This window comes from Lepidochelys olivacea (genome assembly GCF_965140295.1).
Source record: "Lepidochelys olivacea isolate rLepOli2 genome assembly, chromosome: 7".
In the NCBI taxonomy this organism is placed as follows: domain Eukaryota; kingdom Metazoa; phylum Chordata; order Testudines; family Cheloniidae; genus Lepidochelys; species Lepidochelys olivacea.
This window is the reverse complement of record NC_140417.1, coordinates 37,702,708-37,720,058: the sequence shown is the minus strand read 5'-3', so window position 1 is coordinate 37,720,058 and position 17,351 is coordinate 37,702,708. Positions and strand designations below refer to the sequence as shown.

Below are 17,351 nucleotides of genomic sequence, written 5' to 3'. Positions count from 1 at the left end.
TATACAGACATACTTAATTTGTATAATACTGTGTCAAGGAGATAGGTTCTGGCAGAGCCTACACTGTGCACTTTATATAAAGAGTTGTAAAATATGAGATAAACAAGACAACATGAGACAAAAGAAACCCAAGAAAAAATAGAGAGGAAAGGGGAAAGTGATCCCAGGATAAGTGATATTGATAAGAGACTGCTGATTAATTTTTAAACTTGTAATAGAGAGAAGAAGCCACACAAAGCTTACCATTATAGGAGAGAGAAGAAGCCACACAAAGCTTACCATTATAGGAGAGAGAAGAAGCCACACAGTCATAGAAAAAGTTAACATATGTAGGGAACAAACTAAGCCAAATTCCAAATAGCTAAACAGTGAAGTATTGTAAAGAAATATAGCCATTGCAAGGAAAAAGAAAGCCAGAACAAGGAAATTGAGCAACAAAACAAAATTATCACAACACAAAAATAGAAGTGGAAAAAAAAACAGTCAAAATAAAGTAGAAGTTATTAGTGTCTTTCTTGGTTGATTTGTTTCATGTTCATGTTTGCTTAGGTTGACAGTACAATACAGAGTCTCTCACTTCATTTGTGTCATGCTCTAATATGTCCAGATACAGCTTCAGAGAGAACATCACAGAAGATCTCACTATGTACAAATGTGAGAAGTAGGGTGGCCAGTGATTAGAGTGAGGGAATGGAAGTCAGCACTCCTGAGTTCCATTCCCAGGAATACCACTAATCATTGTGTGATCTTGAGAATTATCTTCTCTGTGCCTCAGTTTACTATGTGCAGTATCAGTACATATATTTTTCATCTACTTGACTGGGATTATACGATTTAGTTTCTAAACTGCTTTAAGATCCTCAAATGATGAGTGTAAAACATTGGTCTTAAACTTTCCACACCATTTAATTGCAATTTCACTGCATTTAAATAAATACATAGATAAAAACAAATGTGGATAAACTACAAGGAACAGCACAGACAAGACTACTGTTAGAGCATATCTACGCTACAGTGGCACAGCTGCAGCTATGTTGCTGTATCATCATAATGTAGATTGCTTACATCAGTGGAAGGGGTTTTTCCATTGATGTAATAAGCCACCTCCCTAAGTGGCAGTAGCTAGGTTGACACAAGAATTCTTCCATTGATCTAGCAGCATCTACCTCAGGTGTTACGTTGGCTTAACGATGGGGGGCAGAGGGGTTGGAATTTTTCATGCCTTTGAGAACACAGCTAGGTTAATCTATATTTTAAGTGTCTACCAGGGCTAAGTGAAAAAAGTAACAAAGCAAAGACAAATAAATGCACACACAAAGTTCTCAGGGAGGAATGGCTATAACAGTACTTCACTTTTACCTTCAGCCTACAGTATTTATATCACTGGGTACAAAAGAAGTCCAAGGTAAACAGGTTGTATAGAAAGCATCTTGAACAAATCAAGGCATTAAACCAAGCGATGAAAATCTAAAAGGTAAGCTATTCAAAAAAAGAGCTGTGACACACTAAGAAGGAGCTTATTATTGCAGCTGTTTGTAGCTTTGTTATATTTTACAGCTAAGCCTTAAAAGGATTTGTGGCCCTTATGTATTTGGTGTGGTAAAAGATAGTGGAAGAGTAATTATTTCCCCCCCTCCATTTTAAATTTAGATTGCATGCATGTTTAATGCACAGCAATGGGACATCCTAAATATGAAGCTACTATCAAGGCAGCAAGCTTGATTTTTCTGGAATGGAAAAAATAAAATGGAATAAAGCTGTTTACATTGGTTCATCCCAAAATGTCCTGGAGGTAAGATTAAAGAAAAATAGCAAGAGTATTGCAGTGCTAAACTTTTACAGTAATTGATACTCACATGAATAGTTGCTGTTTGGGTTATTTACAGCGTATACTTTTTCTCCCATGGTGAGTCACAACAGCTAGATCTTAAAGAGGACTGTTATTCTATTAAAATGGCACCTAGCACATTTTAGGCACCAGACACCTTCCTCCCTCTCCCCAAGAGAGTTTACAATCTAAAATTTATCATCAGTGGTGGGTTAAATCCTGCAATCTTCCTTCACATAGATCTCCCATTACCTTCAAGATAAGACTAAAACCTGCAAATGGACCCATGTGGGCAGACTACTGCAGTCATCCAGAGCCCATTTAAGTCAGACTCCACACAGGTGTACCTGGGCAGATCCATTTGCAGGATCTAACCTCAAAATATTTTTTAGTTTTAGTAAGGACCTATTTAACTCACAATCTATGTTGCTATAGTTATGTGCTATAAGAATAGAGAAATCTCACACTTTAGGTCCTCTAAGTAGAATATGCCTTTCTTCTACCCAGTGTAGCTTTGCCACAGGGCCCTTATGAGACAAGCTTAGGTATAACAGTCTGTCAATTGTATATGGTTCCTATAGTTTTATTGCACTCCACTCCAGTGTATATTTTGAAATAGGTTTTTATAGGGCTGTCAGTTAATCAAAGTTAATGCCTGTGAATTAACTGAAAACAAAATTAACGCATTAATTGCATATCTGTGGGTGGGGAGGGACGCATCGGCGGCAGAGGCGCTGAAGCCCCAGCCCAGAGCTTTCCAAGGTGGGTGGGGAGGCAGGCAGGCTGAAACTCCAGCCTGGAGCTGTAGAGGGGCTGAAGCCCCAGTCTGTAGCTCTGTGGGTGGTGGAGGGACAGAAGCCTGGAGCTCTGAGTGGGTTGATGCCCCAAGGAGGGCTGAAGCCCAGAGCTCCCAGCCTATATTTGAAAATATAGAACCCCCCAAATTTTTTAAATAAATGGTATTCTAACATTGTTTAGCAGTGCGGTTAAAACTGCGATTAATTTTTTAATCCCGTGATTAATCGTGATTAATTTTTTTAATCACTAAACAACCCTATTTTTAAAATGTATTTCCAGTGTCAAAACAATTTGTTTTTAGTACCTTCTTTATCTCTTGAGACAAAGGGCTTGTTTACACTGGCAAGTTTTGTCGCCAAAACAGTGATAGTTTACACACTGCAATATGACTTTTTTTCGAAACAGATACCTAGTTTTGGCGACAAAAAACTACCACCCCAGTGAGAGACTTTTGTCTTTTCCCCTTCCTTTATTGTCAACAAACAGCCAGTGTAGACACCACAGCTTTTTTCCCCCGATTTTATTGGCCTCCAGAAAGTATCCCACAATTCCCATGCTATTGCTCTGGTCGGCAGTTTGAACTCCATTGCCCTGCAGTCAACCCGTCCCTCCCCCTTGCAAGCCCCAGGAATTTAAAATTTCATTTCCTGCTTTCTGGCTTCCCAGAGGAGCTTCCCAGGTGGCTTCCCAGGTCAGCATGGCTGGCTATTGCACCAAACGTGCTCCCAGTTGGACCACCTCTGAGTTGTTGGATCTGATCAGTATATGGGGAGAGGAGTCTGTTCAGTCACAGCTGCGATTGACCCGTAGCAATTGGGACACATAAAAGCAAATTTATCGAGGCTTGTGCGAAAAGAGCTATGATTGGGACATGCAGCAGTGTACAGCGAAGATAAAGGAGGTGAGGCAGGCGTACTATAAGGCAAAGGAGAACCATCGCTCTGGTGGTGCACCTAAGACCTGCCGCTTCTATAAGGAGCTGAATGCTATCCTCAGTGGTGACCCCACCTCCATCGCTGATAGCCCCGTGGATACTTCGCAGGCAGCGGAAAGAGGAGGTAACCCGGAGGCTGAAATTCTGGATGAAGAAGTCAAGCTAGAAGAGGATGTTGTTCTCCCAGCAGGGTTGCCTGGTTCAGCAGGCAGCCAGGAACTTTTCTCCACACCACAAGAGCTCATCTGGGAGCAGGAGCAGATGAGAAGCTGGGTAAGTTGCTGTGGGTTGTGTAGGGAATCGAAAAGTGGGAGGCAGGTAGTATTTTCTGTGAGCTGGACATTGCCCTGTGTAGCTAATCTGCATGGCCAACCAGGGTCTCAATGGACATCGAGACCTGCAGGGAATCCTCCAGAGAGAAGTTCTGGAAAGTTTCCAAGAGGTACTTGTTTATCCTCTGCTGCAGATTCCAAGGGATTGCAGCCTTGTTAGTTCCCCCATTGTAGGAAACTGTACCATGCCATTTAGCAATCGCTGGAGCTGGGACCAAAGCGGCACATAGCTGAGCTGCATATAGACCAGAGTGAAAGCCGCAAGCTTTCAGCAGTTGTGCTCTGGTTTCCCTGGTAACCCGCAGCAGCGAGATGTCAGCCAGCGGGTTGGCCACCTGTGAAAAAGTGTGTGATAATCTTAGAATGAGTTCCCTGCAAAGCTGCCCTGCAAGCCGTGACCATTTTGTCCGTACGCACAGCCGCCTTCCCCCCACTCCCCACGCTCAGCATGATTGGGGTGCTCGCGGAGCTGTGTGCCTGCCTAGAGTGTCAGAGAGAAGGTGATTTCTACTAGCAAAAGGCCCTTGTTACTAAAATGTTTCAATCATTTGCTGGAATGTAACCATCCCTCTTCTGTTCAGCAAAGACCTTGAGGAACACGCCACGCACCCCCGTGGACAGGCTCCAGCAGATAAGGAGGAACCCTAGGCACAGCAAAGAAGACATGTTCCAGGAGGTGCTGCAGCGTGGTGAGAGACAGACCAGGGAATGCAAAGAGTGCTGGGAACCCGAAAGGCAGGGCGGAAAAGAGACTGCTGCATTTGCTAGGCAAGCGACCGAGCAGATGATAAAAGCGATGGAGGATCAGACAGAGACGTCAAGTCTTTGGTACAGCTGCAGACTGAGCAGATCCGTGGTCGACCTCCACTGCAGCACATGCAGATGCACAATTCTTTGCCAACCCCACCCCGCTCTATGCCCACACATTCCTTTTCACTTCACAGCCCTCCTGAGCCTCCCCATCACTCCACCCTCTCTCACAGCTTGCACAATGATAGCTGGAGCTACACACAGTTGTGAGGTTTTACCCTTTTTAACAATAAATAAATGTTGAGGTTTTTAATGGTACACTATTTTTATTCTGTGTTCTACAAAAGCGTATAGCAATCAATTCACTCTCGGGAACAGGCTTCTAAGGCATTTTGTTGCATGCATCTTGGGCCTCACAATTGTACATGGATGTACCAGGAAAACAATTCCAAAACAGACATGTGTTATTGCCCTTCATTGTCAAAGTGATTCCTCAAAGCCTCTCTGATGTGAATAGCAGCCCTCTGGGCTCCTCTGACAGCCCTAGCATCTGGCTGTTCAAACTGTGCAGCCAAGTGCTCTGCCTCAGTTCTCCACACCTGAACAAACATTTTGCCCTTAGATTCACACAGATTATGCAAAGTGCAGCACGCGGCTATGACCATAGGAATATTATCCTCAGTAAGGTCTAGCCTGCCATTGAGACACCTCCGGACAGCTTTCAAATGGCCAAAGGCACATTCTACCACCATGCAGCACCTGCTAAGCTTGTTGTTAAAACTCTCCTTGCTGCTGTCCAGGTGTCCTGTGTTTCATGAGCCAGGGCTGTAAGGGTTAAGCTGGGTCTCCCAGGATTACTGTGGGCATTTCCACATCCCCCACTGTGATCTTGTGGTCTGGAAAGAAAGTCCCTTTCTGTTCCTGAAGATGCGTGCGTCATGCACCTTTCCAGACCAGCCTGCACTTCGTGTCCGTGAAATGCCCCCGGTGATCCACAAGCACCTGCAACACCATGGAGAAGTATCGCTTCCTCTTGATGTATTCAGAGGCAAGGTGGTCTGGCGCTAAAATTGGAATGTGTGCACCATCAATTGCCCCACCACAGTTAGGGAAACCTTTCTCTGCCAAGCCATCCACTATTTCATGCACATTTCCCAGAGTCACGGTCCTCCGCAGCAGGATGTGATTTATTGCCCTGCACACTTGGAGTAATACAGCCCCAACAGTGGACTTTCCTACTCCAAATTGATTTGCAGCTGACCCGGTAGCAGTCTGGATTTGCCAGCTTCCACACAGCGATTGCAACACGTTTCTCTACCAAAAGAGCAGCTCTCAATCTGGTGTCCTTGTGCCGCAGGTCAGGGGACAGCTCAGCACATAGCTCCATGAAGGTTACTTTACACATCCTAAAGTTCTGAACCCACTGGTCATCATCCCACATCTGCATGACAATTCGATCCCACCAATAAGTGCTTGTTTCCCTAGCCCAAAAGTGATGGTCTACCAGCTGCACATCCTCTGTTAATTTGGCAAGTAACTTTGCGAATAACTGTGCTGCCATGCGTGATGTCCTCATGACAGCTAACAGAGTATAGGAGAGAAGTGCAGGATCCATCACACACTACAAAAGAATGACAGTTGGAAAAATGGTGTGAAAGGAAGCCAGAAACCATTGGTGGGGTGGGACACAAAGCAGTGCATGACGTTACATTTTGCACATCCCAGGATGAGCCATGCTCCATTTCCGCATTCCCACAACACCTAGCAATGGATGATGTCGCCAGGTACTGTGAGATACATATCCACAGTCCATTGCTCTCGCAGTTGACAAAGGTGCCCTGAATGTGGACACAATCTGTTGACAGAGGGAGCAAATATAGACATGCTTTGGTGACTTTGCTTTTGTCGATTTTTCCTTGTCGACATTAGTTTCATTGACAAAACTTGCCAGTGTAGACAAGCCCTTATCAAAGAACATTTTCTGCACCAGATCTCTGGATGTGTTTTCATGACCTTTATATTTCTCTAACTTGTGTGGAGGACAATGCTCTTGCCAAAGGGTTGCTTTTACTACATACATGATGTCACAACCTCTTGTGCTAGACACCTTTGTGTTGCATTGCAATTACCTCCACATTTATTGCAAGCAAAACTTGTCTTCATTTACTGACCATTGTATTTTTGGTCTTTATGCCATTTTAGTTAGATGTACTTCAGTTCTTTCACTGTGCATTAATTATTTCACTTGGAAAATACATTTTTCACTATCCCTGAAGCTGTACACAGTGTTCTTTGAAAATAAATGGACTTGATATTGCAGTCTGACTTGAACTTGGTTATTAGTTTTACCAAAGCTATTCCAGCTCAGATTTTATAATCCATGTGTTAAGTGTTCATATTCACATGATTCAGAGATGGTCTACACCAGGGATCTCAAACTTAAATTACCACAAGGGCCACATAAGGACTAGTACATTGGCCCGAGGGCCACATCACTGACAAACTCCCACCCTGTTGCCCCCAGCCCCACCCCCACTCCACCCCTTCCATGAGGCCCCCCCGCCCCGCCTCTTCCAACCCCTTCCCCAAAGACCCCACCCCAACTCCACCCTCTCCCTGCCCCTACTCCAACCTCTTCCCCAAATCCCCGCCTCTTCTCCGCCTCCTTCCCTGAGCGCGTGCCTCCCCACTCCTCCCCCCTCCCTCCTGGAAAGAGCAAAGCATAGGAAACACCTGGAGGTATGCAGAGGAGCGGGGACGCAGTGCGCTGGGGGGTGGCGGGTGAGGGGAGCTTGGTGGCTGCATGAAATAACTCCGCAGGTCACATGTTTGAGACCCCTGGTCTACACACAAACATGCACCAAAATCTCTTTTAAAAAGTGTTAATTAGAATAGATTTATTTCAGTGCAAGTCTGTGTGGACACTTATTTCAGACTGAAAGTGTTCTGTTTTAAATTTTGCTAAGCTAAAATGATGTCTATACACAGACTTTTACAGAAGTAACAGAAAGTATGAATTAAAACTGATTTAGATAGTTTGGTGCAAGTTTGTGTGTAGATCCCCTGAGTTCCCTGTGTATATGATGGATTATAAAATCTACCAACCCAGGGAGAGGACAGCTGTCTTCCTTCTTGAGGTTGGGTGCTAGCTAAGTTGAGGAGGTAAATGCACCACTGACAGCATAGCTAGCAGGTGGATCAAGAAATGGCTAAAACAACACAAATAAATTGGCCCCAACTCCTTGTGCGCTCCTTGATCCGTTCCATGACAGTCATGGGGAGTTCAGTTGACAAGAAGCTATTAAGAATCTCTGGGGCCAGAAAAAGGACTGCCCTCAGTGTGCACCTATAACTGCAGGACACTGAGAGACTATTCAATCAACCATCTAATGGAGGAGAAGGCAAGGACAGCCTGCGACATCCTTGGTCTCTGTGAAACACAATGAAGAAAAGAGATGGAAGTGAAGTGGAGAGATGAAAGTACCAACATGTTGGAAAAAAGAGAAGGCGCGAGAACCGTTGGAGGAATCAGTTTTATCATCAAGGAATGGTCTTTGAAAATCATCTCCTACAAGTTCAAGTCATCGCGCATCGGAGTGCTACACCTCCAACTGAACAAGAAGAACACCCTCAAGATTATTCAGCTATATGCTCCCACAAGCACAAGTGAAGATGACAAAGTGGAAGAATTCTATCAGGAGCTCAAGGAAACCCTCACTCAAAAATCCACATATACAATCGCAATGGGAGATTTCAGTGCCAAAGTTGGAAGAGAGAAAGAAGATGAAAAGTTAATTGGAAGGTATGGCATTGGCAAACAGAATCCACGAGGAGAGCAACTGGCAACTCTGGTGGAGACGAAAGAAATGTTCATTGGTAACACCTGCTTTAAGAAGAAGGCCAAGAGGAGGTGGACATGCATTGCGCCCAATGCAAAGAACAAGAATGAGATTGACTATATTCTGATCGATAAGCAGCGCATTGTACAAGACATCTCAGTAGTACCATCATTTAACATCGGTAGTGTTAAATGAACAGTTAAACCATCTCAGACTTGCAGATGACATTGTGTTGATCACCAAAAATACTATCAAACTACAGAAAATGCTGCGAGAACTCAACACAAAAAGCAGCCAAGTCAGACTGAAAATTAACCACTCCAAAATTAAATTTATGCGGTCTGATACCTTGCCAAAAGCCCAAATAACCATCCAGGGAGAACAAAGAGAAGTTGAGCAATATGTCTATTTGGGACAAGAAATTAACATGCGCCACGATCAGGAAAGTGAACTCTCACGAAGAAAGAAAGCAGGTTGGTGCACATTCAGTTCTATCAAGGATGTCCTCCAAGGAGAAAATCAACAAAGCAACATGCACCAGCCTCTTCAACTCAACAGTACTGCCAGCAGTGTTGTATGTGAGTGAAATATGAGCGCTGATGAAGACAGAGAAGCAGCAACTGTCTGTCATGTAGGGGGCGATGAAAAGAAGAATTCTGGGAATTTCAATCTGCCACTGAGTCCCCAGTGAAGTGATCAGACAGCAGAGTGGAGTGCAGGACATCTTTGCTGAGAGCAGGCATAGTAAAATGCAATGGGCTGGGCATATAGTGAGGCTCACTGACAATCGATGGACTGCAGCTGTCGCTGAGTGGTACCCATGGGAACTGAAATGACCACTTGGCTGACCTCCAAAGAGATGAGAAGATTTTATCGTGAAAAGACATGGCCACACATGGAGAAGGAAGGCCAGTATATAAGAAGAATGGAAGACTTATTGTGATCGGCGAAATCTATACAAGGGCTGAAGGACCTATCAATCAAGGCAAAGGTGATAAAATCAGAGAAATTGTTTGATAAAACTGATAACTAAGTGCCACTAAGGCTGGAAAAAAATTGATTTGACATTGCAAAAATTTGTGTATACCGATTTGTTATGTAGGTCTATAACCAAAGGATTCCATCGCAGGTGGTTTCTTGTAAATAAAGTGCATCTTTCCCAAATGATATAGTCTTACATGAATCAGAATATTCTTGAATTTTATTTAATGACTTTGTCTAACAGTTTGCAGTCCTCTGCATGCTGTCACTAAAAGGTATGTGTGACATTCCCCTCTGGTGTTATCTGGATCGGTGATTGGCTTGGTCACTCCAATCCTTGACTCTTAGAGCCAGCCTTGCCCTGCTCTGCTGTGAGAACCCCCACTCCTGGGATGTTCACACACAGCTTCTAGCATGTAAGGTGCTCTTTGGATTGTGAAACCGAATGACACTAGCTAATATCTCCGGTCCCAGACAGAATCCTAGGAACCTCTGTCTTGCAGTGTCCAGTTATGCCCACTGGATACTGCAAGCTTATATGAGTTTGTGAATTTAACCATGAAATTGATATGTACCAGGCTTGTTATTCCAAGGGGAGTCTCTCACACACTTCAAACCAAATGCACTGCTTCAGGTAGAACAAACAAATAGATTTATTAACTACAAAGATAGATTTTAAGTGATTATAAGCCAAAGCATAACACGTCAGATTTGGACAAATGAAACAAAAGCAAAACGCATTCTAAGCTGATCTTAACACTTCCTGTGCCCTTACAAATGTAGATGCTTCTCACCACAGGCTGGCTGGTTGCCCTTCAGACAGGCTTTCACCTTTGATCAACGCTTCAGTCGCTTGGTGGTGATGTCTGTAGATGGAGGGGGAAGAGCATGGCAGACATCTCTCCCTTTTATCATGTTCTTTCTTCCCTCTTGGCTTTGCACACACCCCCTTCAGAGTCAGGTGAGCATTACCTCATCTTAGTCCCAAACTGACCAAAGGAAGGGGGGGTGACTCACTCAAGAGTCCAACAGATCCTTTGTTGTTGCCTAGGCCAGTGTCCTTTGTTCCTGTAAAGCTGGGCTGGGTTTGTTCCATATATTCCCTGAGGAGGTGTAAACTGCCCCTCTGCTTCTGGAGAGTTTTTTGCCTGGGCTTGCTTTAAGCCATGAGGACATATTTTCAGCCTCATAACTATATACATGAAATTACAACCTATAACAAAGATTACTATAACATTACCTTAACAACAATGCTCAGTACATCATGAGCTGTCCGAAGACACCCAGCATGACAAACTTTGCATTAGATACCACACAATCATATTATAAGCATGAACATGGGACTGCTGGGTGTTCCCCCAAGGTACAGAACATCACAGTATGATATTGTAGATATCCAGTGTCTCTGGGCTTGTTACATGTAGCAGCATGGAGGATTTATCTGATTTCTGTGAATGCAACTTGCTTCTAGGAAAATTTGGAAACATTGCAACCACCTCATCCAGTTCTCCACCAGACTCCCTTCTAGACTACAGGATTTAGATGGCTTCATTCTATTTTTGCTAAGATTTAGTTTTCTTCTGATATCTTGTAATGAAGTTGTGACACAGAGGTGTGTTAAGAAACAACTTTTCATGGCTCCAGTCTTTAGACATGGCTCAAGTTACAAAAGGCTGATTGATCCAGCCTGATGACTGGGTCAGTGTCAGTTGACTCCATCACTGTTACATGCACTGGGTACCAGTTTGTTTACAAATGCAGTGAAGTTTAATTAAATCACTGAAGTTATGTAAGTTCTGGCACCTAATTATCTGAACCTGCCCCTCCCTATATCCTACTGATATAGTTTCTATTGGATCACCGTTCTTATTGATTTTGGAATTGAGATCTTAAAGAGTGGTGGCAAGGTTCTCAGGGTTTAAGCCTCTGGGACATGATCTTTATGAAGATCTGTCAGGGGATGTCTACACTACAATAAGACACCTGTGTCTAGCCCAGATCATCTGACCCGGGCTCAGGCTTATAGGGCTATAAAATTTGCAGTGTAGATGTTCAAGCTCAGTGAGTTTGGCAAACTTCTAGGAAAAGTATAAGACATCTGCTAAGTCAAGCTGTGTACCATTTTATGGGCAGAATATGCAAGTTTGAGACTCTTTGGAACAGTATTTTGTTAATTTAATATGGACATGCTAAGGTGATGGGTGATTTTTATATAAAAATCAGTAAATAAATATCGTGTTTGAACAATATATTAACTTCAGTGGAAAAGCCTAGTCAGTCAGGCTTTCCAGCTCTTCTGCTTGCTGTTTGTGGAGTCATCCCAATTCCATACACAATAAATATAACACTTAATGATTTTGGCATGTGTTCTATTTGTGAAAGCTAACCAGACTGGTTTATTGGTCTTATTTTTACTTCCTGAAAAAGAGCCTAACCACAATAAAATGTACTATCCAGAACAAGGTACAAAAGTTGGTTTAAAAATAAAGTATAAATAGCTCTTTCCTGAAAAAATCTTTCAGAGCTTAGTGAATGTATAACTGTTCAGGTACAGAGGACTTTTGTTTATTTCCCCTACACTAGTTTGTTGCCCAGTTCTGGGCTACATAAAGATATTAGTGGTCTGTTGATTCTGAATAACCTTGGGTTATTTTTTTATAATTAGGGCTTCTGTTATTTTATTGACTTCATTAACAAAAATTTGCTACAGTACATAGTTTCTATAGAAACAACTTAAGGGAGTAATTTCTACAATACTATTCAAAAGCCTATAACAGGCAAAAAGACAGCTTATAGCAGGCAAAGAAGTGTTCACATATTCATTGCTATTGAACCTGTACTGATGTCATAATAGGAAAAAGTATATAATGAGAAGCTGATGTTAAAATGCATGATATTTTTGCTGTACACTTAGAAGTAATTTTGTAAAAAGAAGAGCTATTAAACAGCTGGGGTATAGGTGATGAAAGAGATTGACACTTCTCTCTTTCCTCTCCTAGATCCCATCCACTGAGATTCTTTAACAAAAGTCAAACCTTTTTACAGTTCCAAAAAGGATTCCATTCCCATTATCACATGTTGTGTATTATGTACTGAAACCCCATTTACTTAACATAATGCTCAGCTTTTAGCAAAGAAAGAAAGATTCCCAAGAATGAGGTTCAAAAGCAGTCTAGCCAGCACATTTCACTAACAGATTTGAAACTGCTCTTCTATATTGCTGTCTCCAGACAAAGCCAGACTGATTAGAATACAGGTACAAGATGATGAACACATTCAACCTTTGAATGACTCCAGGCGTTTCTAGTCAATTGGAACCTATTAGCAATTAATGAGTCCATCTTAGCCCATATACAGGCATTGAGAGACATTAACCTTTCAGTTATTATATAAAAAGGTGTGCAAAGTACACAAAATAGTATCTGGTTTCGGAGTAGCAGCCGTGTTAGTCTGTATTCGCAAAAAGAAAAGGAGTACTTGTGGCACCTTAGAGACTAACCAATTTATTTGAGCATAAGCTTTCGTGAGCTACAGCTCACTTCATCGGATGCATTCCAATGAACTGTAGCTCAGGAAAGCTTATGCTCAAATAAATTGTTAGTCTCTAAGGTGCCACAAGTACTCCTTTTCTTTTTACAGTAGTATCTGACATTTAGTACAACCTTACTTATTGAAAGTGTTTCAGGGGCATCCAAAACATTCAGATAAACAGATTGAGAAGTAGATGATAAAATGCAGGTGTTATCCTTGGGAGATATATTCACATTTTACTTAGCCCGTGGGATACTGCACATTGGAATTTATAGCAAAAGATACATTGAAAGGGGCATAGTCATCTTAAAACTCACATGCTGTAACAAGTGTGTGTTTGTTATTAACTTCCTAGGCCTTGACTGTACCAAGAGATTTTGCTACAGAGTTGCCTGTTGTAACTATACCAGTACAAACCCCTAGTGTAGTCACTCTACATTTTATCCTGGTTTCAAACTGGAGTAAGCTGCATCAATGCAAGTCACTATGTATACTGATGCAGCACATCTACTATGGGTGAAGTCCTGGTCCCAGCTCGACAGAAAAATTTTTAAGAACTGTTTTTATTAGACTTCTTTGTTAAAAAATGGAAACATTTCTATTGGCCTTAAGTTTTATAAGAGTAGGAGCTGTTTTTTTTTTCTTAGAAATTCAGAAAAACAATTTAATGAGGAAGACACTAATTAGTACAACAATAATTATTACAGACATCGGGGAAATAGCAATGCAAACATAGAAGTCTATTGTTCTGTCACTCTCCAAAAATCTGTATGTTGAAATTAAATCTTTCAGGAAATGCTAAGAAATGAATTGAAAAATAGGAAAATCTGTTGCCAAAAAAGTACCATTTTAATTTAAAACAATAATTTTTTGAAGTTTTTCTTCCAGTTCTAGTAACTTGTATAGGCTGATCCTGCACTTATGCACTAACCATTCTCCATATCTAAGATAAAAAGTAAAAATTTGTTATTATAAATTTAAACGTGGGGGAACTTTCTGTTGACAGTATACAGTGTAAGACTACTTATTTCACCTTTGGGGTTCTGAGGAAGTGAACAAACCTCTACTCTCATTCTTTCTGATATCAAAACTGCTCCCTTAACTCTAACTGGGTATTACTGCAAATATCATTCTCAACTGATCAGCGCTTGTTTATGATGGCTCCTGACAGAGTAACTCAGAGTGGAGGTAAGTCTTGCTGGAAGGGGGTTGTGGTAGTACAAATCATTCCAGACTTTGGGTGAGCACTTCTTTAGAGGTGGCCAGTTTTGTCCCAGAAGTGGTGGGACCAGCTATGGAGGTGGTGTGACTGGGGCTTCTGTCCAGTAGACATGCTCAATAAGGATATTCTTCCTTCAAAGCTGTTTTTGACAACTAAAGCTGAGCTCTTACAACTCTCACTGACTTCAGATGGAGCTGCGAGTGCTCATTTCTTCTCAGGAAGAAGCTATTTTGGTTTGATATCCCTTATTTTCCAAAGTCCATAATAAACATTGTATTGCTTACTAGTTTCCCCAGTAGACGTAGGCACAGTAAATTACAGTAAAATGTCATCTCAGGGCACTGTCACCCTGATACTGAAAAGTCAATAATGTATCTCTCTAAATAAGCCCCAAACCATTTTATAAAAAGCCTCCATAGTTTTGTACTACTGTAGGTGGGTGTTTCATCAGTATCTTTACTGGATACGATACAAATTTGTTCTTGATTGCTCTGTCTCTTATTGTCAGTGTCTCACCCTTACTATGGTGTGAAATTGATGAGCTATGCAGCACTGATAAGAGGTATTAGGACCAGGAACATCTCAGAGTTAGCGCACACATTTTTCAGAGGACAACCAGTAAAAATGCAGAGTGGTTTTTAAACCAGAAATATGTGGCTTTACACCAAAGTATTTTCCCCTTATGCAGCACAAGCTGGGTGGAGTGCTTGGATATGGTGTTTTCCCCTAGTTTTGGTGACTAAATCTACAGTTTTTAAGTTTACAAACTAAGTACTTGGTGAAACATTTAATACAAATCAGCAGTATGTTATTTCCTATTAATTCAGGCTTAAATAGAGACTGGGAGTGGCTAAGTCATTATGCAAGGTAGCCTATTTCCCCTTGTTTTTTCCTACACCCCCCCCCCCCCACCGACGTTCTGGTTAAACTTGGATTTATGCTGGAAATGGCCCACCTTGATAATCATACACATTGTAAGGAGAGTGGTCAGTTTGGATGAGCTATTACCAGCAGGAGAGTGAGTTTGTGTGTGTGTGTGTTTTGGGGTGGGGGGGAAGGGGGTGATAAAATCTGGATTTGTGCTGGAAATGGCCCACCTTGATTATCATGCACATTGTAAGGAGAGTGATCACTTTAGATAAGCTATTACCAGCAGGAGAGTGGGATGGGAGGAGGTATTGTTTCATGGTCTCTGTGTATATAATGTCTTCTGCAGTTTCCACAGTATGCATCCGATGAAGTGAGCTGTAGCTCACAAAAGCTTATGCTCAAATAAATTGGTTAGTCTCTAAGGTGCCACAAGTACTCCTGTTATTTCCCATATAACACATAGTTTGTGATGCATTATTTTTTCTTGTAGGATTATGGTGCTTGTTAGCAACATGGTTTTAACTAACAGAGATGCAAGGAAAACTGTCATTTTTCATTATTAGAAAGCGTTAACAAAAATTATATAACATACACTGGACCACATTAATTCCTAGACATATGACTGAAGACCATGGAATATATCATACTTATCTTGTCCAAACTTATATCTATCGTTACCTTTAATTTACTTCCAAATTTTCTGAAAAGATATTTTAGTATAAATAAATTGAGTCAAAATCTACTTTGTTCCACTGGTGGAAAACAGCATTGCACAGATGTAAGGGAGGGCAAAATTTAGCCCCAAAATTGAAATAGTATGACCAAATAATGCTTGCAGAAGACAAGGGAAGTCATATGCAAGTATCTAGGGACAGAATTTGCCCATAGTATTTTTTTAAAAGGTAGAAAAAGTATAAGAAGGAAAAGTTCACCTCCTCCAAGTATGTCTAAGTGTTCTTTCTGTTTTGCTTTCAGGGTGTTTCAGATATATGCCACTGTGCTTTTAGTTGCATGAAAATATAATTGCATTGAGGCTTGGCACATCTCATTGTGTCTTCTCTTACACACAGTATAGATTAAAACGAAGGCACTTAAAAACATTAATAATGCTAAGCACTGACATTCTTGCAGTATACAGAGATTAGTAAAAAGAAAAGGAGTACTTGTGGCACCTTAAAGACTAACCAATTTATTTGAGCATGAGCTTTCGTGAGCTACAGCTCACTTCATCGGATGCATACCGTGGAAACTGCAGCAGACATTATATACACACAGAGATCATGAAACAATACCTACAGAGATCATGCAGTTTCCACGGTATGCATCCGATGAAGTGAGCTGTAGCTCACGAAAGCTCATGCTCAAATAAATTGGTTAGTCTCTAAGGTGCCACAAGTACTCCTTTTCTTTTTGCGAATACAGACTAACACGGCTGCTACTCTGAAACAGGTTTCATATTCTCTGTGTGTATATAAAGTCTGCTGCAGTTTCCACGGTATGCATCCGATGAAGTGAGCTGTAGCTCACGAAAGCTCATGCTCAAATAAATTGGTTAGTCTCTAAGGTGCCACAAGTACTCCTACTCTGAAACAGAGATTAGTGAAAATCAACAGTGACAATGTATCATAACTCCTTTTGAGCCTTTATCAGTCTGCGTAATATGGAGCTGTAAAAGTGTTCATACCAATAAATTTTTTATAATACAGCTGCCAGGAAAGTTGGGAAAGTTATTATGCAAATGCATTAGCTTAAAGAGAGAGAGAGATTTTAAGGGGCCTCACCTTGCCTGGAAGAGTGGACCAAGGCAGATTAACAGAGTACCAACTCTTTTTGTTCCATGACTGCAGAGGTGTTAATGGGCCACTCTGTCTTGAATGGTCCCTTACAATATGTACTTATGCTAAACAGCCTATTCCCTTGCAGTTTGCTATGATGCTGGGAGTACCTCTCCTGGAACTGAAGAAGAGCTCTGTGTGGCTTGAAAACTTGTCTCTTACCAACAAAAGTTTGTCCAATAAAAGATATTACCTCACCCACTTTATCTCTCTACCAACTCTGCTGGTATTTACAATTCCAGAGGCAAAAAAGGGAAAAGAGGACATAGTCAAAAGGAAGTGACTGTTTTCCATTCAACCATACTCCTGTCCATACTAACCTCTCCACATCATGTTCCAACAGCTTGTGGATCTGAAAATCAGTCAGATTCTTAATCTCTCGGGTTCCTGAATCATCATTTTGAATTGTCAGTTATTCTAATTATTTTGCC

At 41.6% G+C, this 17,351-nt stretch overlaps 1 protein-coding gene across 1 annotated transcript; it reads left to right on the top strand.

Annotated features, from left to right (window-relative positions):
- The first annotated feature begins 3,400 nt into the window (after window positions 1-3,400).
- On the top strand, window positions 3,401-4,895 carry LOC311524045 (uncharacterized protein). The gene is made up of 2 exons (XM_084634770.1): window positions 3,401-3,833; window positions 4,474-4,895. Exons 1-2 carry the CDS (start codon window positions 3,498-3,500, stop codon window positions 4,483-4,485), a joined length of 348 nt encoding a protein of 115 aa, XP_084490896.1. The 5' UTR covers window positions 3,401-3,497; the 3' UTR covers window positions 4,486-4,895.
- Window positions 4,896-17,351: the final 12,456 nt, after the last annotated feature.